At 47.8% G+C, this 24,297-nt stretch overlaps 2 protein-coding genes across 3 annotated transcripts in view; one reads left to right on the top strand and one right to left on the bottom strand.

Annotated features, from left to right (window-relative positions):
• LOC146191339 (flavin-containing monooxygenase 5-like) overlaps positions 1 to 13,436 on the top strand; it is a 31,205-nt gene extending 17,769 nt beyond the window's left edge. For both annotated transcript variants that reach the window (XM_084601888.1, XM_084601889.1), the window contains exons 2-6: positions 4,513 to 4,766; positions 5,162 to 5,579; positions 8,260 to 8,586; positions 9,226 to 9,426; positions 12,335 to 13,436. In XM_084601888.1, the coding sequence (XP_084458014.1) occupies positions 4,549 to 4,766; positions 5,162 to 5,579; positions 8,260 to 8,586; positions 9,226 to 9,426; positions 12,335 to 12,796 (1,626 nt within the window). In that variant the 5' untranslated portion in view covers positions 4,513 to 4,548 and the 3' untranslated portion in view covers positions 12,797 to 13,436. The remainder of the gene's footprint in view (positions 1 to 4,512; positions 4,767 to 5,161; positions 5,580 to 8,259; positions 8,587 to 9,225; positions 9,427 to 12,334) is intronic.
• A 6,059-nt stretch (positions 13,437 to 19,495) lies between these two features.
• LOC146191338 (uncharacterized) lies at positions 19,496 to 21,388 on the bottom strand. The gene has a single exon (XM_084600309.1). The coding sequence runs from the start codon at positions 21,386 to 21,388 to the stop codon at positions 19,496 to 19,498; it is 1,893 nt and encodes a 630-aa protein (XP_084456435.1).
• Positions 21,389 to 24,297: the final 2,909 nt, after the last annotated feature.

Here is a 24,297-nt window from a genome sequence, read left to right as displayed (position 1 = left end):
TGTAGTAAGTAAGTTTACAAAGGTGGTGGGGAATTGTTTATCGTTAGCACGGGACTTGAAAGTACGTGACGATAAGAGATTTCTGAAAGGAAGAAATTGCAGCACTCGGGATAACCATGAATTTGAAAGGGTTGAAAAAGCCACTTTTACTGGAGTTGGCCAAAAGTCTGGGTTTGGATCTTCAGGACCAAACGAGAAAGCCAGATATCATTGAGGCTGTTGAGGCACTTGAGGCAGACGACGATGAGCTCTCGGAATGCCTGGAGCTGATTGCTGAGAGAGAGAAATCAAAGAGGGAAGCAGAAGAAAAAAATGAGAAACGCATGGCTGAAGAGAGTAAGCGCTTAGAGCAGGAACTTGAGCTGAAGCGTCTCGAACTGCAGGTGCTAAAAGCTCGAAATGAAAGTGATGAGAGCGTAGCATCGGGCACAGTAGAACGCAAGTCGTTCCGCATGAAAGACCTTATGCAACCTTATAGGAAAGGAGAGGACATAGGTCTGTTCTTGGTAAACTTTGAGCGCACGTGCGAGAAGGCAGGGTTTAGCAAAGCAACTTGGCCACAGTGCTTGCTGACACTGTTGCCTTGTGAGGCGGCAGATGTGATAGCCCGCTTGACTAAAGAAGATGCAGATGATTACGATAAGGTTAAATCTAGTCTGCTCAAAAAGTATAGAATGTCAGCGGAAGCTTTCCGGCAAAAATTTCGCAAAGCTAAAAAGGAGAATGATGAGTCGTACCCGGAGTTCGCGTATAAGCTTATGGCTAACTTGGGGGAATGGCTCAAAGAAGCTAAAGCTTATGACGAAAGCCAAAGAATGTTGCAATGCTTCGGACTCGAGCAGTTCTACTCTTGCTTGCCTGATGAAGTAAGGCATTGGGTGCAAGACAGGCCAGAAGTTGCGACTGTTTCGAAGGCAGCAGAACTGGCAGAAGAGTTCGTCTCGAGCCGTGCGCTGGACAGGACGGAAAGCCCTAAATACCAGAATAGGAAAGCAGCTGGATGGAGAGGGCAGCCTGTAGAAGAGAGACAGCAAGCACGAGGCGTAGACGTCTCAGAAAGAAGTGTGATCGTAAGAGAGGAAGCACTTGAAGCAGAAAACGGTCAGAAGAAAGCTTTTGAAAAGAGACGGCAATTGGTTTGTTACAACTGCCAAAAGCCGGGACATTTAGCTGCGGCTTGCAAAAGCCCAAAGATTGTTTGCTTGTCAGTGAACAGCAACAATGAAAGTATGCGGCTTTTAGAGCCATACTTACGAGATCTCGTCGTGAACGGAAAACCGTGTCGCGTGCTTCGAGATTCGGCGGCTACAATGGATGTAGTTCATCCTTCGTATGTAGAGCCAGAAAATTTCACTGGAGAGTGCACATGGATTAAACAAGCGGTGGAAGCAAATAGCGTGTGCCTTCCAATCGCTAATGTCAGCATTAAAGGTCCATTTGGCGTACTTCGCACAGAGGCTGCCGTGTCAGCCAGTCTGTCGAAGCAGTACCCCTATCTTTTCTCGAACAGATCTGACCAACTGTTACAGCAGAAGGGACTAGTGTTCGGAGAGGGGGCTGCCCAAGGGTTGACTCGCTCGAAAGCAAGAAACTGGACTGCTAAAGCCAGCACACTGGAAGCGTCAGGTGGCGTTGATGCGGCAGAACATGAGCCGTTAGACACGACAGAGGCAATCCACGCGCCGACTAACGAGGATGGTATGGAGTTTAAAGAGGCCTGCGGTGAGCTTCTCATAACACCGGCATCTGACAGCTTGCAAAGATTGCGGGGGGTGGACCGATCGTCCCTGATAGCCGAGCAAAGAGCCGATTCCACACTGCAGAATCTTAGGCACATGAAGAGTAAAGGTATCGCGAAGAAAAACGTGATATTCTTAGAAAGGTCCGGAATACTTTATCGAAAGTATCGTGATCGCAGAGGAGTGCAGGTCGACCAATTGGTCGTACCAAAACGCTACCGCGGTGATCTTTTGCACTTGGTTCACAAGAGCTCCCAGTCAGGTCATTTAGGGCTCAAGAAAACAAAGAATCGGTTGTTGCAGGAATATTACTGGCCGGGATGTTTTCGGGAGGTGGAAAATTTTGTAAGGACCTGCGAAACATGTCAACGGGTGGGCAAGCCGGGAGATAAGGCGAGAGCCCCAATGAAGCTAGTGCCTGCGATCACGGAGCCATTCCGACGACTCGTGATCGACACTGTTGGTCCCCTTCCAAAGACTAAGACTGGTTACAGCCACATTTTGACAGTAATCTGTCCTGCCACAAAGTTTGCTGAGGCAGTGGCCCTGAAAGAGTTAAGCTCAGTGGAAATTGTGAACGCACTCATGTCCATTTTCGCACGGGTTGGGTTTCCCGCTGAAATACAGTCAGATCAGGGGACTGTTTTCACCAGCGCACTGACTACAAATTTCCTGGAGAAATGTGGGATTAAATTAATCCATAGTTCAGTGTACCACCAGCAGTCCAACCCGGTGGAAAAGATGCACTCGGTAATGAAACACATACTGAGAGCACTGTGTTTTGATCGCAAAACCGACTGGGATGCCTGTTTGCATGCAACAATGTTTGCGCTGAGAACCGTGCCTCATGAGGCCACGGGGTTCTTGCCGGCCGAAATGGTCAACGGACGCTCCCTGCGATCGCTACTCCGCTTTCTTCGGGAATCGTGTGAGGGCAGGGAAGAGAACCCTACGGTGGTCGAATACGTGCTCGCGCTGCTTGAAAGGTTGCACAAGGGGCAGGAGCTCGCGGGATGCGAAATGAGTAAAGCGCAGGTGAGGGCCAAACAGTGCAATGACCGAACAGCGAGATCACGCTGTCTTGAAGCTAGAGACGCGGTAATGGTGCTAAAACCGTCCCAGAAAAATAAATTGGAAGTACAATGGGAGAGCCCAGCGGAAGTCATTCAGAGACTGTCCGACACGCGCTGTCTAACTAGCCTGCCCGGAAAGCGAAAGATAGAGCCACGTTAAATCTAACGGCAATGCCGATGATTTAAGTCGATGCTTTTGGTGTTATTGATAGCATCGATGAGTCTGGCTTGGGTATGTTTTTTTTTCCTGGCATAGGTTTGCATAATTACCATTTTTCTTTTAATCTTGAACATTGTGTTTGTGTGAATGAATAATGTTCTGGTTGTTTCAAGTGCTGAAGTAGTAGTAAGAGGATTAAAATAGCATTGGTATGGAAGCCTGGTGGATCTCGTGGAGAGAGTCCTGGCGCTTGCCGTCTTTGCGGCTGTGATTTTCGTGTGGTTCAAACTGATGCTGTCTTTCCTGTGAATGAGCTGGTCTGCAGAGAGCAAGAAACCCTCCATAGTCTTGACAAGAAGCAACGACGAGCTGCAGAGACCGTTGGAGGCAGCAGAGCATCAGCAACAGTGAACCCAACCAGAACGACATCGTGTATCCCTCTGGACAATGGTTGCTGACCTTTGTGCATCGGGATCTTCAACCGCCGCCGGAGAAGCTGTTACGTTTCGAACTTCCCAAGTAACGAGACGGTGCACGTGTCGAAATGGGCGTCCGTTTTTCTAAGAAGACTGCACGCGACCACCTCGGAGTTCGCGGACCAGAACCACCCAGGACGCAGCAACGCGGTGTCGCATGTCGGCAGCGACGGCAGCAGTTGCCCCAGTTTGTGTCCGGAGGACTGTGCACAGAGGCGCTAACGAATTCGCCGAAGAGCGGGCGCGCCTGTGTTTGGAAACAGAGAGCCGCAGCGCCTGCGTGTTAGCACCGAGGAGAGAGAGCGGGTCATCTCCCCCCCCGTGGAGAAGAACGGTCACCGCATTCCTTTCCCGCGGAGTGCTCCCGCGCGAGGGGTCCGCGTGGGTGGCGCGCGGTTCCGACCTTGGACAGCCAGCAAGCTAGCCTCCTTGGGACCCCCATGCCTGACTTCCCCCGGCGGAGTCGCCATCGTGCCGCTAAAGTGGAAAGAGTGCGCTGGGAGGACGTTCTAGTGGGCGGTTCCCGAATGTCAGCAGATCAGGAACTCAAATGTGATTGGACTTTGACAAAATAGAAAATTCCCCAACTAGGTACTTGGGGACAAAAAAGTTGTTAACAACGAGAGCACGAGTGCTCTCCAGGGTGTACCTTCTCAGATTCACCATGTAAATAAACCTTCGTTAAGTTCTCTCTAACTCTCGGCCAGTCTCTGCTTGGGTGACCACCGCCCAATATTGAAGTGCATGCAGCCCGACGTCTGACTCGGCTTTTCGCTACCCGTTGGTCCGCTACCGGAGCAGTACCAACGCAACACTACTTTATTGACCGCCCCATAGCGAAGATCCTCTTATACCGAAGACAACCCCAAGGCTGATTTAATACCAGCCAAAGCTGAGCGCCGAGCTTTTACGGTGGAACACACTGTCATTGGTCACAATGCCATTTTTGAGTTGCCAGTGTGCCAGTGTGAGAGAACGTTGCCAATGTGAGAAACCAACCCTTTTCCCATTCCTCTCCACTCCGCTCCGCCTCTAATAGACATATCATACTGACTTCTTTACAGTAACGGATTCCAGCCAGCCCAGCGTAGTAAGCGGCCATGTCGGAAGCCCGGGGGCGCGTTTGCGTCGTTGGCGCCGGCTCGAGCGGCCTGACGACTGCGCGCCAGATGCTCGACTACGGCTTCGACGTGGTGCTATACGAGAGGTCGGGCGACGTCGGGGGACTCTGGGCTTACCACGACGACGACGTCGAGGGACAGGCCTCGGTGATGCGCACCACTATCATCAACACCAGCAAGGAAATGAGCGCGTTCAGGTGGGTCTTCCTGGCTGAAGGATTTGCTAATAGCCTTGCATCGGATGATCGAACAACACGGATGTGATAGGGCGTGCTCACATGAACAGAAAGGCTCGTCGATTACTGCATCAATTTATCAGTCTTTTTTGACATAGTCAGTCTTCTGTCATTTTGAAACTTGTAAGGTCTCAGAGCATCGTACCACGCACCGGGTGCTCATAAACTACTAAAACGTAGTACCCTATGCAAGCTTTTACAACCACCTCTGCATGTGTTGCTATGATGCAAGCGAGAATGCTCGGACGAAAACTGGTTCCAGACGAAAACGTGAGCTTGATCGAGGGCATGCCTTATAAACTGTCCATGTTTGGAGAGAAGTTTCTAAAACCCGTATCGACCTCGCTTCTGTGCAGTGACTTCCCGCCTCCCAAGGATCTCCCCAACTACATGCACAACACCAAGATGCTGGGTTACTTCCGAAGCTACGCTGACCACTTCGGTGTGACGAAGTACGTTAAGACGAGGCATGACGTGGTGCAAGTGACCCCCGCTGCTGATTACGACAAAACTGGCCGTTGGGACGTGGTCGTCAGAGACCTCGAGACAAACACTGACCGCACCGAGACGTTCGAAGCCGTGGCCGTGTGCGTGGGTCACCACGTGTACCCGAACGTGCCGAGCTTCAAGGGACAAGAGAAGTTCCGCGGCCGCGTCTTACATACGCACAGCCTCAAGAACGCCGACAAATTCCGGGACCACCGGGTGGCCGTGGTCGGCATTGGCAACTCCGCGGTAGACGCCGTCGTCGACGTCAGCCACGTGGCCACCGAGGTATGTTGCACCCCTATTACACTAGTGCCATCTAAAGCGCTCGTTCGACGCACCTCGAAGTGTTCTCCCCATCGAGACTCTTTCTCTCTCGACATAACGCATTTTATTAATGCGAAAGCATTTGTAGGCTATATAAGCAAGGTCGCGTGTACAGAATGTGTGCACAGAACGTGTCCGCAGCCGTTGCGTTGTTCTTAGAAGAGTTAGAATCAAACGAATGGTTGTGGCTGATAGAGAGTGATGTGAGGATGCTACACACAAAAAAATATGTCTATAGGACGATTGGTTAATTAATTAGAGCCGAAAATGTAAAAGTAAAATCGATCAGGCGTCAAAATAGCCACACGACTAACGTCGACGTCCAGTGAATGGGACGTCATGTCAACCGGAAGTGGATGTGTTTCAGACTTAATGAGTCAAATAAATGTTTGATAGTGATCAGAACCGTGTAATTAGTGTCAAAATCTAGCGCTGGCGAGATTTGTACGCGAGATGCGTCAGCGAGTGATAGATGCGGCACCTTTCCTTTCCTGTAAACCATTTAGAGAACGCCGGTGAACTTTGATGCGTTCAATGGAACGCTGGTTGTGTTCGACAAGGGGAGCGCCCGATGTGCCGTGTTCAGCAGCAACGCTCGTCCGAAGCGAAGCCGGCAAGCTGCGTCCAGCTGACGTCGTTGAACAAGCTGGTGCCATTTGGTGGCTGCCCACTTTAAACAGCGCCAACAGGACGAGGTCAGGAGACAGGTGTACCAATCGGCGTTGATTGAACAGCGCCGCCATTTTAGAATATGCTACGAAACGATACAGCCGGTAGGGTAGAGTTTTCACTGATGGCTACTGTGCGCCAAATTTGGTGCTCTGGGACTCTAGCTGTCAGGCTGTGAAAGTTTGATTCCATGGCTACTTTTTGGCTACTTGGAACTTCTTTTTCCTTGGGTGAAGAAGGAGAGACGCGTTTCATGGCAAGGTTTTATAGTAATAGAAGATATCATAACAATCAAATAAAGCCTATTTCCAGGCTTTGCTTTCATGGTAGACATTTCGGGCACGTCGTCCCATTTATCGAGGACGGTGTGCGTCGTCAGAATTCATCTGTGGTTCGACGGTGCGCCATCTGGGGAACGCCGCACATACTTCTTCCGTGAAGATCACGCATTCTAAGCTCAGTTACGGCACCGAGCGGTTGGGAAGGGTAGCAGCCACCCCAAAATTGCCTAAAGCCAGAGAAAAATGCGCCGAACGCTTTGTTCAGACCATGGTGAGGAAGAGGCTTCATATGATGCAGCCCTCATTTGCCCCCTTTTGGTTGTGTGAAGCTCTCCCAACTGCGTTTCGTTCATTTATGTTTGTGCACAAACAGCAATATGTCAAAAGGCGACATGACTACCCGACACTAGTGCAGTTGATCGTACGTAGTTGCGTTCTTTGAACGCAGCAACATTAATGCCATTTTCCTGACTTGGCGTAAAGCGAACTGAACATTTTGTCACTCCTATAGTTTCTTCCAACTCCTAGTTTCTTTCAATTTCTTCCATAAGTGCCTGTTCTCGGTCTTGTTTTAGCTTGATGAAAACAGAAATTTACGGCAATGTGAAGCCTGACTTCCTTAACAGAAATAACTCAAATTCAATCTATGTGTTCATTAATATGCAGAATATTACCGTTTAACGTTCGAGCTGAGTTATTGGCTAGATTGCACTAAGATTACCCTTGAAAGAACATATTCTATTTATGAATGAGCTGTGTGCATGCGCATTGACTATTTAATGATTTATTTATTTGTTAGCGAAGCGCCCGTGGCTTGAAAACCAAATTCAAAATGGCGAAAGTTTGGTGGTGTTTAATTTGGCTATGAATTTGGCGCTAAAATCAAACGGCGTGGCTACCTTTGGTTACTTTCAGCCTGATTTCTGAATCCTTTTAGTACCTGCCCGATGGAAACTCTGCATAGTGCCATGTATTTAGCTATCGTACGTGGCTACTAATTTATGCTGCACTTCTGCGCCAACGAAAGGAGCTAAGTTTGAAAAACGCCACCCCTGGCACGGGCTCGGTACGCCTGTGCTTAGTCTTAAATTTTTCCCAACTTCGATCTCCTGTTGTCAGTAGGGTGGGCTCTCCAACCTATGAGGACATATTTCTTCTTTCTGATGTTTCGGTGATAAGAACCCTAGCTGTTATAACGAATATATCCTTGCAAACTATCGATACAAAGCAAGCCTAGTGGCACGTTGGATGGTTGGTGACGAAGTGCTGCTTTTAGAAATGTGTCATACTCAATGTAGATTTGAATGTATTTAATGTAGATTTTCTTCTTTTCTTATACCTAAATATTACAACTGCTAGCAAGTTTGCACCGTGTTAGGCACATTACTTCGAAACATAAAACCTTAGTTGCACACGCAGCTGTTCGAGTCATATTCAACAACAAACAAACCAGAAAACGCGAAGTTAAAGCGTGCATCAAGCGTGTATATGGCTAGTGGTCGCCAGGCTTCTTTCTGTCATTTCTCGGCTCAAAACAAATAAAAGGATATTGCCCAAGCGCTAATCCTGGAGAGAAATACACAGCTCAATTACTCTAACCTAGTCTGTCAAGGAACAGCGTTAGGTTTTTCTGGAGCTAAATCAGCGCATTATTGAAATATGCTATTTATTCAATGAATCGAATTTTGCAGACATACCTGTCCACGAGGAGGGGCGCTTGGGTGGCCAAACGTGTAGGCCCTAATGGAATGCCCATCGATATCTTCCTGAGCACGCGACTCAAGAACTACTTGATGCACATGCTGCCGGAATCGGTGAGCAACGACTACGTGGAAAACATCCTGAACGGATTCTTCAACCACGAGGTGTACGGCATCAAGCCAAAGCACCGCTACAACGCCCAGCACCCCACCGTCAACGATGCATTGCCAAACCTCATCCTCAGTGGGAAGGTACAGGTCAAAAAGAACGTAGTCGAGTTCACCGAGGAGGGCGTTCTCTTTGAAGGTGACAACAAGGTGAGCTCTGATACTACTCAGCGTCCTGAAAAAACGTATGTGGCCCAGTTCTTACTGGACTTTCAGTTAGAGCTGATTTCTTTGGAGGTGGAGATAGGGACACTGAAGTTCACGAAATGCGGCTTCTTCTTTGAACCTGCACTTCCGCCAGTCTATCTGACAGTCTATCATGAATAGAGGCAAATAAATTTTGTTGCTACTTACTTAAGATGGATTCGCCCTGACTTTTCTCTCCGACTCTCAGAACTCCTGAAACATCAAGGGCTTCCAGACCCTCTGAGCTTTGCCCAGGTCGAATAGACAACCGCCGCCAAATCTCGCAGGCCTAATGGCACAAGTAATGAGCCAAAATCGCGTGCTGATCAATGACGGTGATGCGCCGTCATTGATCAGAAGATGAACATAGCACTGTTCCATTTTTTTTAGAAGAAATCTGCGCCAGATGGTACGCGTTTGGACGTGATCGCCAATCGACCGAAAAATGCAAACGAGAGACAACGAAGGCTCGGACCAAAGGTTCTAAAGGAGTCTTAGCGAACGTCAGCTCTGCTTTGTGCTTTCAGTCAGTGAAGCTAAGCTGGAACGTCATCATGCGAAAGTCGTTTGGTGCTGATCTCTCCGCTTTCTTGAATGTTTCAGGTAACTCAGCTGGATGACGTCATTCTGGCCACGGGTTACCAGATCAAGTTTCCCTTCCTCCCCAAAGACGTGGTGTCGGTAGTGGATAACCAAGTGCAGCTGTACAAATACGTCTTCCCGCCCCACCTGAAGCACCCAACTATGGCCATCATCGGCCTCATACAGCCGATCGGCGCCATATTTCCTATAGCTGAGCTGCAGGTAAGACAAATCTAAGCCGGTCTGTCAGGTACATTTCGCACACCGCAGGTTCTGAAAATGTGTGTAGCAACTACGCTTCGTTACGCTAGCTTGACGTGTAGGGTAAAATAGCACACCTGTACCCGTAAGCTGGAGAAGAATAAAAAAAAAAACATGACTGTGGTAGCGGCATGAGGTGTTCGGAACGCAGTAAACCCTAAATAATGGAAACTAAAGTAGTTAAAAATTTCGTTCAAAGTATTTCTATTATCCCTCAATTCATAGCGCAAATCCGAACGGATAATTCGAAAGAGTGGAATTTTTAATGATCCGGGGTTCCCTGAGGATACCCAACCTCGATTTCGCAGCGAAATGGTGAAATGATGGCCCATCGGAGCCGCGAGAGGGCAGCACCGCTGAGCTATATTGAAGCTTGGAATGAAAGGCGCGCGCCCTAGTGCTGCGAGCACAAAAACTAGTCTGTGGCACGCGCGGCTTGCAGACTGCCGAAGTGGAGAAAAAAAAAAAAAAAAGCAGAGCCACGGATACCAATTTCGAAATAACGTGTTTTTGACACTTCGTCAGGACACGTGCGGACTGGAGGAAGTTGTGCATGTGCTCGGCGCTCCTCTCCATCCCGGCCATGGCCAAGGCTAGGTAAAATTTGTATGGACGCATGGCGCTCATAAAGTCATAAAATGGCGTTAATTCGTATGCAGATGGCTTCCGCTGAAGAAAGTTCGAATTATGCGAACGGTGGGCACGGCGCGAGAAAAAACACATCTCCAGGACGTGCGTCGATGGCATCGGAATGTGAAACTATACGGTATAGTTTGCATTTCGATGCGCCGCTATATATATAGTTAAGGTAACCAGTTACTGAAGGGAGGCAAGACGGTAGGTTTTTCCGCTTCTGATCTCCATTTGATTCGGTCTGCTGTATATATATATATACAGCAGACCGAATCAAATATATATATATATATATATATATAGAGAGAGAGAGAGAGAGAGAGAGAGGGGGGGGGGTATGGCACCGGAATGAACAGGAGTAAGGGGGCATTATGCAGACTTATTTTTCGTCAGCAGCTCTAACGGCTTCCTAGGTCCCATTGTGCTCGGCTAATTCGATCAGTTGACCATTTTAAGAATGGCGAGCAAACACAATAGAATTGGCAGAAATAAGTGAATAGGGACCCCCTTGATTGAGGAAAGAAAAACATAAAATTACGGTCATTCAGAAAGTACACATATCTTCGTGGAATTTACTCATTTCAACTTTAGCTTTAAAACAAAACCTCGTGCCAAAAAGCCGCATTAGGTGTCTTTGTGTAGCTCAGTAATTATATTTGGTTTGGTTTGTGGGGTTTTAACGCACCACAGCGACTCAGGCTATGAGAGACGCCGTAGTGGAGGACTTCAGAAATTTCGACCACCTGGGGTTCTTTAACGTGCACTGACATCGCACAGCACACGGGCACCTTGCTTTTCGCCTCCACTGAAAAGCTGCCGCCAAGGCCGGGATTCGATCCCGCATCCTTAGGAACAGTAGTTGAGCGCCGTAACCACTGCGCCACCCCGACAAGGGCGCAGTAATTGGAGTGAAAAGAGCTGCCATGCTCTAAATCAATCAATCTCGAGCAAGCACTCATGACACCTGAACTGCCTGACAGCATTGGTGTAGGAGCAAATAAAATGAAATAAAATGGATAGATAAATATGAAAATAGAGGTAGATAAAGGTAGACGTTATAAATATGAAAATAGAGGTAGATAAAGGTAGACGTTTAGCGATGAATAAGGTCATTTTGCCTGTGTATTTAGCCCAAGTGAGCCATTAACTAGGCACGGCTCTATTTCACACAGAGCCGGGCGGGCCTTGCCCATAGGTGTTTGATAAGGTTTAGGCGCAGAATGTAGACCCACAGACTGCAAATTTGCCTGAATTAGCCGTGGGAATCTCTCAAGCAGGCTATGGCATAGCTAAAACACTCGGCATGCTCATGATGTCATCGCTGCCCTTTGAGTTGTGTCAGGTGCTCCGCAGGTAGTACTGCTGGCAGGCTCAGTAAACCAAGCATGCCTAGGTGAGATATCGCACTTAAGTGATACAGAAAGCGCAGGAAATGCACAGGAATGGCAGACACGTGAAGCGCATAGTTTCGACTGAAACTGAGAGATAATGCCAGCTCACCTAGATGTCACCACAACCCCCAGGGTGCGCAAGAATAAAAACCGGGAAAAAAAGTCATAGAAGAATTGAACATCAAGATCGCAGACACACTGAAGCTATAGTCAGCGCACCTCCAGTCACCTTCGACGATTGCGACAGAGAATACTTGATGTAATTAGCCGCAATAAAGGTGGAATGAAGATGGCGTCCTAAAGATACCAGAAATATTTAGCTCTGACATGCTGCCCATTTTCCGGCTATCTTGGCTCTGCATGAAGCTCGCCACGTTCTGTACAATAAATGATCAGTTGAGTGTATGCGCTTCGTGTATTTACCGCTCCTGGGCATGTCCACTTTTATGCATCAATTAAGATCGATATCTCCACTGTAAAACACCGACCAACAAGCTCACTTCTGAACCTTATTGATAGAAAACGAAACCATGAGAACGATTTTCAGCGATCTGGCATCGTCATGGGTGATTTCTGCAGTATATAATCAAAACTTGCATCTATGTGCGCAGCTTAGTCGCTTGCATCGAACACAGCGTATAAACTGCGTCTGCTACAAGGCACTGCCCGACGACATGCGTGCGTGCGTGTGTGCGTGCGCGTGCGTGTGTGTGTTCGTGCGTGCGTGCGTGCTTGCGCGCTGATAATTAATGTCAGTTCTTGAGTGAGGAAAAAGAACGGTAGTGTTGTAGGATTACATGTCCAGTCGAGAACGCCTCGCTTTCACTTACCTTGCGAACATGCAGGCTCGCTGGATGGCCGAGCTGCTCACCAAGAAGCGTTCGTTGCCCTCCGAGGAGGCCATGCACGAGAACATCCGAAAGAAGCTCGCTGCCATGCGACGACGGTACGTCGACTCTCCGCGCCACACCATACAGGTGGACTGGATCGACTACATGGACGAGCTGGCCAGTCAGATCGGCGCTCGGCCCAACATGATCAAGTACTTGTTGACCGACTACGAGCTTTTCCGGGCACTGCTCGGGCCCTGTGTGCCCTACCAGTTCAGGCTGGAGGGTCCGCACCGGTGGCCTGGAGCTCGCCAGGCCATCCTCGATTCCCGCAGTAGAGTTATGTACCCGCTCAACGACCGCTGTTCTTCTTTCAGACGGAAGGACAAGGGACATTTTACCTTCTTCAACGTGTGTGCCTTCTTCTTCGTGCTTGCCGTCGCGTACATCTTTTCCGGGCTGCGGCAACATTCCTAAATGGGGTCATCCGGCTCAGAAGGCTGGGCACCTCCAGAGCCAGCTCTTGGTGGATTGCAGAGACATAGGCGACATCCATATATATATCAGTTCTCGTCTCAGCTGCTGGTGCAGCTTTTGAGCAGAGAAGCCTTTTAGTTCCAAAGGATGCAGCATCCTTCGATACACAAGTCTGCCATACTCTGAAGCATGCGGTTCGTAGGTTGCTGATTTGTGACTGCTCAACAGTGAGGTCACTGGACTCACTGCAGATCCATACCGCGTACAGCAGGGGGTATACGATACACCGCGTGTCCCTGTGGCGCCAACACTGTGCTCTGTGGACGGGCAGTAATGCGTCTGTATTGCCGGTCTCACGTAGCTCAACCGTGTATTCGCTTTCTCGAACGAATATAAATATTTGGTCGTATTGAGCGCATTGTCGGGGCCACCTGTGATCCATGAAGTTGATGAACACATGGCAGATTAAATCATGTTTCGTACATGGCGTCTCCCTGAACCGAGCAGCTCTTTTCGCTTTATGTTACGCATATACGGGCTAATCGCGCCCAGTGCCTATGCACTGTTCCCCGTGGCATTCATGTTACTGTTTTTACTCATTTGTTTCATTCATTTCGCTAATAAAGATTTTATTGTTGTTGCGGTGATTCTTGGCATGTTATTCAAGACAAGGTAAGATTTGTTATTATTGCGATAGCACTGGAGCACACATTCCGACAAAAAGCCGGCGTGTTTCAAGAAATTTTCTGATTGGTCGGAAAAGGCTGCGTGACCTTGAGACGTTATCAAGATCCCAACCAATCAGCGATCAGGACACAAGGTCACGAGGCATGAGCGCAGAATGGTCGGCGGCTTAGTGGCGCTTATGGGTTTATCGGATTAGCCGTGAGACCACGAGACGTCCTCAATATGATCAATAACACTTCAAAGAATAAAAATATGAAGTAAACTAATATACTGAGAGACAGGAAAGCGTGGCGTGACATGGTCCATAGGGTGACGAAGAGTCGGACACGACTGAACGACTGAACTGAACTGAACAGAGCCTTAAGAAAGTTTTCTGCCATATGCGACCACTGAGATGCAACCTACACAGTTTTATCAAACGACATGCATGAGCACACGATCACGTTCCCAAGTACAGACAGTTTACAGCGAAATTCTGTAAAGATAAAAATGTATGGTCTCCGGTTGCTTTGTCTCGACAATTCCACGTGGACCGGACAGGCTAGTGATATGGACATGCAACTGACATTTGCATGGTAGTGAGTGGCGCTGAACAGGCCGCCATTGGAAACCGACCCTGGCAACGTTTAACGCTAGAACCCTAGCTAGTGAATCTAGTTTAATAGTGCTGTTAGGGGAACTAGGGGGTATGAAATGGGATGCCATAGGGCTTAGTGAGGTTAAGAAGCCGAATGAGGCATATACTATACAGACGGACGGGCATGTACTGTATTATCGAGGCTTACCGGAGAGGCGAGAACTAGGAGTACAGGTTTCCTTGTCAATAAGTATATAGCTGGTAATATAGATGAATTCTATGGCATTAATAAGAGGGTGGCAGGCATCATAATTAAGCTTAATAAGCGGTATAAACTGAAGGTTGTACAGTCCTACGCACCTACATGCAGTCATGATGACCAAGTAATTGAAAGCTTCTACGAAGATGTAGAATTGGCAATGCGGAAAGGAAAGACGCACTATACTGTACTAATGGGTGACTTCAATCCTAAGGTAAGGAAAAAGCAGGCAGGAGACCAGGCAGGGGGTGACTATGGCAATGGTTCTAGGAATAGCAAGGGGGAGTTACTAGTTGAATTTGTAGATCACTTAAGAATCATGAATACCTTCTTCAGCAAACGGAAGAACCGGGAGTGGACAGGGAAAAGTTCTAACGGGGAGACTAAAAATGAAATCGACTTCATACTGTGTTCCAACCCCGCCATAATGCAGGATCTAGAGGTAATCGGGAATGTGCGATGCAGTGACCATAGGATAGTAAGGTCTCGAATTAGCTTAAATCCTGAGAGGGAATGAAACATAATAATAAGAAAGAAGTCCAACGAATTCGCGGTGAGGGGGAGGGCAGAATAGTTCAGGATCTTGCTACAAAATAGATATTAAGGCGAAAGCCTTTAATGCCTCATACAGCCGTTAGCAAATGTGTCCGCGTTTCGGGTGCATGCCTTATATGGGCATATGCCGATCACCATTGAATCGATAGTGGAGAGGTGGAAAGGGTGGCTGCTTTTAGCCCTACGGGGCTGGGACTGATAGGTGAACGCCGCGCCGCTTGCGGCGGGGAATAACCTACCACCGAATTTTGAACTGTTGTAGGCCGTCATTGCACCCGCCACCGCTTGGACGACGGCTGTTGCGACGCGCGTCTTTTTCTCCCTCTTCTTTTTCTTTCTTCTCTATTTTCTCCTCTGTCGCACGAGGCAGCGGAGGTGGCTCAGCTACAGAGCCAGTGGCAGGCTCGTGCATTTTCTTTTCCTTCTTCCTACAGTCGCAACAACGAGCATATATAGAAATAGACGCAGTACAGCAGGCATCAGCGGCGTTTAAAATTGGTTGACAGCAAAGAAAAGGCGCAGTATCTGTTACAATTCTATATAGTCAATCAAAAACGGGGAAGGCTTCCGCCTTGAAGCACCTGAGTGAGCCAAAGTGTCCCCTGAAGTTTTTAGCTCTAACCGAGGATGACGACATTAGCCTAGAAGCAATGATGTTTTGTTTTGCTTTGTGGGGTTTAACGTCCCAAAGCAACTCAGGCTATGAGAGACGACTTCAGAAATTTCGACCACCTGGGGTTCTTTAACGTGCAATGACATCGCACAGCACACGGGCGCCTTGCTTTTCGCCTCCATCGAAACGCGGCCGCCGAGGCCGGGATTCGATCCCGCATCTTTGGGAACAGTAGTCGAGCACCGTAACCACTGCGCCACCCCGGCGGGGCTAGAAGCAATGAACAATAATTTCAGAGATATCATTACTGAGTGCGCTGTAAAAGTAGGCGGTAGGATAGTTAGAGAGGGTACAGGTAAATTGTCTAAGGAGACGAAAGATTTGATCGAAAGATTTGATTAAGAAACGCCAAAGTACAAAAGCTTCCAATCCAACAGACCAGATAGAATTGGCAGAGATATCAAAGCTAATCAATAAGCGCAAAGTGGCCGATATAAGGAGATATGGAGAAAATTGAGCACGCTGTAAAGAACGGGGTGAAGAAGAAATGGGGCATAGGCAAAAATAAGATCTATGCGCTAAGGGAGAAGGCGGGCAACGTCATCACAAATATGGACAAGATAGTCAAAGATAGTCAAAGTAGCCGAACTGATCTCTACAGTGGCCAAAGTAGTCAGGACAATAATGAGATTGGCAGTAGGGAAAAGCAGATAGACGTTCCGCCAGTGACGAAGGGCAAGGTTAAGAAAGTGTCCGAAACTATGTAAAGGGGGGAAATCAGCTGGAGAGGATCAGGTAACTGTAGATTTGTTGAAAGACGAAGGGGGGGGGGGGGGGGGGGGGGGCTATGTCGTGCTAGGAAAACTGGCCACCCTGTATACGCAGTGCCTGGTGGCATCGACGGTAGTGGAACCATGGAAGAACGCAAATATTATCTTACTTCATAAGAAAGGGGACGCTAAGGAGCTGGAAAATTACAGAACAATCAGCTTGCTGTCTGCTACGTATAAGGTATTTACTAAGAGTATCGCTAATAGAATCAGGACAACCTTAAACTGCAATTAAGCAAAATATTAAGCAGGTTTTCGGGAAGGGCACTCTACTATCGATCATATCCATACCATCAACCAGGTGAAAAAAAATGCCCGGAATATAACCACCCCTTATATAGTATGGAATATAACCAGCCGTAAGTATGGTACGAGGGATGCCAATCTCCCAAGGATCCTCTGCGCTGCCCCATGTCTGCATCTGCAGCTAACTGCGAGACGGCTTAGATCGAAGGAATCATCACGAAGAGCATAAAGAGAGCTCTCCGACGTACTCTTCCTCAGCGCGTCTACGATCCGGCTAATGAAAGTGCACAATACGAAGGAAGAAGTGGCAGAGTCCAACGAAAATTTCCAATGCGAAAGACTAGCGAAGTCTCCAAAAAGTCGAAGCATGCTTCATGTACCCGTGTCATTTCAAATATTGTAACTATTTTCTCCAGCCTTCCTTTTGTCTCCGAGCCAACAGGGCCGGCGAGTAATACATACCTGCACGACAGCTCCATACGGTTTGGTGCAGATATGTCTTGCGCAATAACCCGATATTCTATATCCGTATTAATTTAATGCCAGATTTTGCAACTGCAATGCGCTTGCCGAGGCATGAACTTCGCCCGATGATACTTTGGACATCCTCTGCTGCTCTGCGCTTTTAAGCCGACGCACGTAAAATACGAAAACGCGTGAGCACGCAAAACATGCAAAGTAGTGGCGAAGAGCCGAAATCGAAACAGATGTCCAAACTCGGCCGCATGTATAGCGCCGCTAGGATCAGGTTTTCTTTGCCTTATAACATTTATGCTCTTTTTTTTTTTCCTTCTTTGAAGATAAAAGCACGTTTGCGGTTTCTAAATAAAACTTAACATTTCAGGCACGTAACCCTAGCGCTTATGACACGCTCTGGGATCTCCTGCGCGTCATGTGACTTGTACTTGACAGACTAGGCTGTGGCGGTGATACTCGTATTTCTGTTCTTGTTTTTTTTTTTTTCCTTCTATATCATAGGAGCTTTGTTTTCAGTTAGAGTGCTGTTATTGTGATTAGGAGCTGTTATTCTATCTATAGAAGCTGACTTCATTTTTTTTTTCCTTCCGAATCATTTTAATTTATCAAAACGAAACCACTGCCCTTCTCTATATTACTGTACCTTCAGGAAAGCTGCGCGGCCCATTAAATCTGTAACGATTGATTTCATGTTTAATTTTACATGGACAGGTTGGCCACTGTCACTGGGTGGGTGTGAAGCCAATGTCCTAACGCAGTTTCCGTTACTAGTTTGGAAGGGATATGAGAGCCGAACCCCTCCAGCCAGGAGCCTGCGAGCGCTTCTAACCGCGCCACAGCCCGCGGGGCTATAGTTGCTTGCGACATTTCCTGTTTCAGAAATATCATTTGCCCGCACCACAAAGCCCAGGCATCCACTTTATAAACTTTCAACCGTGTGTTCAGCTTTATCGTGATCTGGTTTACAAGACCCGTTTGCGGTGTTGGTGTGCATCTATACTCCAACATGACAAGGGCATTTGTACATCGCCTTTTGCATCATGCAACTTCTGCAAAGTCTCACCAGCTCTCTACACACGCACTTTATCAGCCAACCTGTCTTGGATTATAGCTAGTTCGTCGAGCGAGCCACCGTCTACGGCGCTCTCATCCGAGCAAAGCGTGAGCAGCTGAAACAAGCACGCTGTGTACATACTGATGCGCATCAATGCCGGTGCGATGCCAAGGGCAGTGCTGCGAACGCCGCTAACGCTGACTTCGTGAGGCTGAAGAACAAGCTGAGAAGAACTAACGATGTAAAATCATTGTTCCATTTGATGAAGCGCTTTGCTGATAATGAGGCAAGCACGTACAAACAGCAAAGGCAAAGGCACAAACGTACGCAAACCGCCCAAACGAATGACACGTGCGCGGGCCAGCAGCGATGAGGAAGCGCGGCTGACACTGTGCCACGGACGGCACGGATTTCAGTCATGTGTCCACGTTGATTGGTAAAGCAAAGCGCGACTTTCGAAGCAAAAACGCAAGTTCACTCTACATGTTCAGGCTCTGACGGTGTAATGTTCTCACAACCCAGTCGAAAAAACTACAAAACCCTGTCAAAAATACGACAAAATATTTTGTAGTTCTGTCGTAAACGTCAGACTTTTCTGTAGTTCTGTAGTACTTTTCTGTAGTTCTGTAGTTTCTCTGTAGTATATGTCTGTTGTCTGTAGGTTTGTAGCACCTTTCTGTTGTAACTACAGAAATTTCTGATATTACTACAGAACGTTTTGTTGTCACAACAGGTTTCCTGTCAAAAACCTCACAGCAATTTTGTCGTAACAACAGAAAATTTTCTGTAGTTTTTTACTACTGGGAATTGTCGATGCCAGCACCTCAGAACCGTGGAGCAACATAGTGATATAGCGGTCTCGTTTAGTTCATGGTGTATAGCGCTATCCAATGCGGGCCTGCCCACCAGGGAAACATGGCCTACCGAGGAGCAGTCATCGACCTCCCCCTGTCAGCCCGAGGTTATGAAAAACATTCCTCCTTAGGTGTCCAGTCTCACTGTCGATCTCATACTGACGCTCAACTAGAAAAAGTAAGCTCTGGCAGTGACACTTTTTGTATTCGAAGTCCTTTCTAGGCAGTCGAAGTTGCCCACTACTGAAAGCAGTTAATTTCAGTCAATAAATGAAGTGATTACAAATTAATTTAATCCTGATGGCGTAGCAGTTTGCGAAAACTTTCCATCAACTTAAATTCAAATTAACCGTCCTACGTTTTATGCAAGAAAAAAAACAGTAGGCCTTGACGTCGACTTTGCCAGCATATCTTGAGCAATACATTTCTATACCGACATTTCGCTCTCCGGAACGTATATATGCGGATATATACGGATAAGTGAGTCCGGATATATGCGGACTCGTCCGCAACGCTATGAGCGTTTTAAGAACACTGTCCTTTCATTTCAAGAAACTAACGACGCATTCAGCAGGTGAGGCTTGCAGGTGCAAATATGTTGCCATCTGCTCTTCGGTAGGCACGTGGTCGCATTCGCGTATTTGTCCAGCCTCTGGACAAAGTCAACGTGCTTTTCCCATGAGGAAAGGTTTTGGATAGCGCCGTACACTTCGAAGAGCGCTTTCGGCTTCGTGGTGATCACCACGCGTAGTGACAGTTCGCCACTCACGGACCCTCCCAGAATCGAAGCTTCAGCGACACTGTCGAGCGCCCAGACGAGGCAACTGCCGTTGAAGTGCAGCTCAGCTAGCGCATTGATGTAGGAGACGGCATAGCGTGAGAATGACGCGGCCACTCCGACGTCGTCCAGCGTTCTGGTGTAGCCAAGGCATGCGCAGAACTGCGGTGCAATGGAGGCATCCGCACAAGTCCTCTCTGGCGGTATGCGGCCGAAAAGGCTCAACCCCTTCTTGGTGAAGTTCGCATCGAGACCGGGAAGCCTCGACAGGTCGAGAAGGGTTGCGTGAAGATCGTAATGGGTGACCAAGCGGCGTTGGTTTACCTCAAGCTGCGTGGCAGCCACTGGGTATTCCGCCAGAAAACGTTTGGGAAGTGCCAGAAAAAAGAAAGGGTTTTTGTCTTCGTACCGACCGATCTCGGTTGCTCTTAATCCACCCATGCGGAAGCCATGATCACTGAGCACGAACAGTGCGCTGTTGTCCAGGACGCCGTATGCGGAGAGCTCCCGCAGGAGTGTCTCGATTGGCTCGTCAATGAGCCTGAGTCCCTTCGGGTGGTCGTGAGTCGCGTAGACGAACCATGCAAATGAGAAGAATGGTTTGTTGCGATTAAGTTTCAGCACTTCCCCCAAATAATTAATCAGTACTTTCGTCTTGAGGCGTTTGCCCATGCAGAACCTACTAGCATTGCCTCTCCAGTCCATCAACCGTAGAACGTGCACTGGGTAGTAATCAACCGGCGGTTGCCTGAAACCAGTGAAGTTGGGGTAGGTGAAGAGACCGTATTCCGGCCACTCCTCGAGAAACAAGGTCGTATATCCTTTTCGCTTGTAGGAATTCCAAACCAGCGGAAAGTCGTCGAATGATTCGGCACGTCTGTACAAACTCTCTGCTTCGTGGAAAGACAGTCCTGTCAGAAAAGGAAACAAGTTTGGTGACGTGTTTTCGCCTACCTTATTCATTGCTAGAAATTCGAAAGCATGCAGCTCCTCCTTGAGATACTTGGTCGTCATCTTCATGTGCCGGTGAAAGTTCATTCTCGACGTAGAATCTATGCCAAGGATTAGAATGTTCATGGGCGTGTCATTCAGAGACGATTCTTCACTCGCGTCTGCGACGTCCGGGGCTGGATGTTTCAGTCGAGGCACAAAAAAACACTCCATGAAGAGAATTGATCCACGTGCCTTGCAGGAGATTTGCACATAGTCCGCGTTAAGCCGACTTCCGAGCAGCAGTGGTTCGTCTGGACCAAGCAGTGGGGTGCCGTCCGGAGCCTTAGCGCTTTCATTTCGGAGTATCTCGCGATAGCTGCAGGTAACTTCCTGTTCCGAGACATTGTAGCTACTAAGAAGGGCGCTGGCATTCAAGGTGAATCTGTCGAAATTCTGAACGAGGACGGTGTGGTTTAAATCCATGCACATGGCTTCGTAAGGAGCATCTTCGGCGAATGAGCTAGTGATGGTCCAATGGTAAGAGTCGTACTGTGGAAGCGAACAGCCCACAGTCTCTAACAAATAGCCTGCATGAAACAAAGTCATGTCGCGTACCAGCATGGGCAGAAAGGTGACTTCGGCTTTGAAGAAAGCCCACGCAAAGACAATATAAATAACGAAACCAGCGAGCCTTTTCCTGGAGACCTTGATGGTCATGAACGTGACCATGGCGAATTTTCTTCTTCTTCTTCTTATTGGCCTCTTGAAACATTGCACATGCCCAGATGGGGAGATTAGTCAAGGTGTAGGGCATATACAAAAAAAAATTCCTCTGGTGATTACGACACGAATATTACCACCAAGCGGGAATTTTGAAAATATTTGCGATGAAAACGACAGAAGATTTAAAGTAAAATAAAAACAATTTTTGGTGAAAAAAAGACCTGTCATCAATTCAACACAGTTCGCAATTCAACCTACCAATTGCAATTATGCAATTATGAAGAATTCTATGAATGAACTGAATGCAAATTCTTTGCTGCACGCTCCGAACGATATTAACACTGGTATAAGAAGTTGCTACTAAGGTAGTTCCAAAGCAAAAGAAATGCAAGAAAGCAAACTGGTTATCTGAAGAGGCTTTGCAAATAGCTGAGGAAAGGAGGATGGCAAAAGTTATGGGGCAAAGAGAAAGATACAAGGTTCTCAATGCGGATTTTCAGAAAATAGCAAGGAGAGATAAGAATGCCTTCCTGAACATACAGTGCCAAGCAGTTGAGGACAACAGCCAATTAAGGAACACAAGAGCTCTGTACAAGACAATCAAAGATATCAAAGGAAGCTTCTGTGCTAAGCTGGGCGTGATAAAGGACAAACGAGGCAAGGACCTCACTGAAGCCTCAGAGATAAAGAAGGGGTGGCAGGAATACACAGAAGAACTGTACAAGAAGGACCCGAATGTGCAAACCCAACATAAGACGGTTGTGATTACTGATCTCGAGCCGGGCATCCTGAAGAGTGAAGTTGAATGGGCCTTAGCCAGTCTTGCTAAGAAGAAAGCCAGCGGAAGTGATGACATTCCAGCTGAGTTGCTTCAAAACCTCAACCATGACGCTGTTAGCATTCTGCATACATTATGTCAGAAGATTTGGACAACTCTGCAGTGGCCACAGGATTGGAGGAGGTCAGTTTACATCCCCATTCCAAAGAAAGGCAGTGCCAAAGATTGTTCCAACTACAGCACGATCGCACTTATTTCGCATGCTAGCAAGGTGATGTTGAAAATCCTCCAAGGTAGGCTGCAGCAGTATGTGGATCGGGAGCTTCCGGACGTGCAAGCTGGGTTTCGCAAGGGCAGAGGAACTAGAGACCAAATTGCCAACCTCCGCTGGATCATGGAAAAAGCAAGAGAGTTCCAGAAACCCATCTACTTCTGCTTTATTGATTATGCGAAAGCGTTTGACTGCGTAGATCACAGCAGATTGTGGCAAGCTCTCCAAGAGATGGGTGTTCCAATTCACCTCATCTGTCTCCTCAGGAACCTGTATGAAGGACAAGAGGCCACAGTCAGAACTGGGCATGGTCTTACCGATTGGTTTCCGATTGAGAAAGGAGTGAGGCAAGGCTGAATGCTGTCGCCCTGCCTATTTAACCTATATGCAGAGTGCATCATGAGGAAGGCCGGTCTGGACGAGTCTTCAGCTGGAGTGAAGATTGCTGGAAAACGTATCAACAACATTAGATATGCGGATGATACCACTTTAATGGCAGAAAGTGAAGTGGAACTCAAGAGACTTCTGATCCGCGTACAAGAAGAAAGTGAGAAGTTTGGGCTTAAACTGAACATTAAAAAGACAAAGATCATGGCGTCTTGCCCTATCAAGTCCTGGAGCATCAATGGACAAGAAGTGGAAGCTGTGACAGATTTTCTCTTCTTGGGCTCCAAGATTACCTCGGAAGGAGACTGCAGCCATGAAATTAGGAGACGCCTGCTTCTGGGAAAGAGAGCAATGGTTAGCCTTGACCGCCTAGTAAAGAGCAGAGACATTAGTCTGCCAACCAAGATCCGTATAACTCGTGCTATGGTCTTTCCAGTTGTGATGTATGGATGCGAGAGTTGGACTGTGAAAAAGGCTGACCGCCGAAGAATTGACGCGTTTGAATTGTGGTGCTGGCGAAGACTCTTGAGAGTTCCTTGGACTGCCAGCAGATCAAATCAGTCGATATTGTCGACCATAAACCCTGACTGCTCATTGGAGGGTCAAATTCTAAAGTTAAAACTCAGCTACTTTGGTCATCTGATGAGAAGAGAGGAGTCGCTGGAGAAAGATTTGATGTTGGGAAAGGTTGAGGTTCACCGGAGAAGGGGTAGGCAGCGAACGCGATGGTTAGATGGCATCCTCGAGGCACTGCAGATGAAGTTATATGATGTTAGGAACATAGTGAGAGACCGGAAAGCGTGGCGTGAAATGGTCCATAGGGTCACGAAGAGTCGGACACGATTGAACGACTGAACTGAACTGATATATAGACAAGGGGAGGCCTAATCCAGAGGGAGACCTCCAGGTAAATCTTTCTCTGTAATGCGAAATTCCGATACGAGAGGAGAAAATGTTCTATAGATTCGACTTCTCCGCATGAGTCGTAAGTTCTGCAAACATTGCCGCAGGCCTGCTAAGGTTCTTAATAAATCGGAAGAGTGTCGCCTTCGAAGGCTGCAAACTGTCTCTTAATAATCCGGCTATGCTTCGCACCATTGAGTCGGATTCTTTTTCGGTGTAGTGCAAATTTTGTGGCAGGAAGGCAAACTTATTTCACATGGTATGAGCTTGACATAAAAATAGCAGTATTGGATAATAAATCAGCCAACTTAGGAGGGCTAGGAGGCGGCCCTGTCCAGCTCGGACCTCAAGTAAAGTGCACTAGAAGAGGGCAGTGGGCTCACTGGCGCCCGTTCACTGACGCCATTCATGTCAAGTACGAGAGGTGGCGCCACAAGTGACTTCACTGTAGCTTCTTGCTGGTCAGCCTACGGCGCAGCGCGGTAGCGCGCAGTTAGGTACGCGTTGCTTTAATTCTTGTACCTACTTTGATGGAGCGAATGGTTGACGGTCAGTACATGGTCGATCTGCAATGAC

This window comes from Amblyomma maculatum, chromosome 4 (assembly GCF_055883805.1).
Source record: "Amblyomma maculatum isolate TAMU_Amacu chromosome 4, ASM5588380v1, whole genome shotgun sequence".
NCBI classification, from domain to species: domain Eukaryota; kingdom Metazoa; phylum Arthropoda; class Arachnida; order Ixodida; family Ixodidae; genus Amblyomma; species Amblyomma maculatum.
Note: the sequence above shows the minus strand (reverse complement) of the source record. Positions and strands in the feature narration are given on the sequence as shown.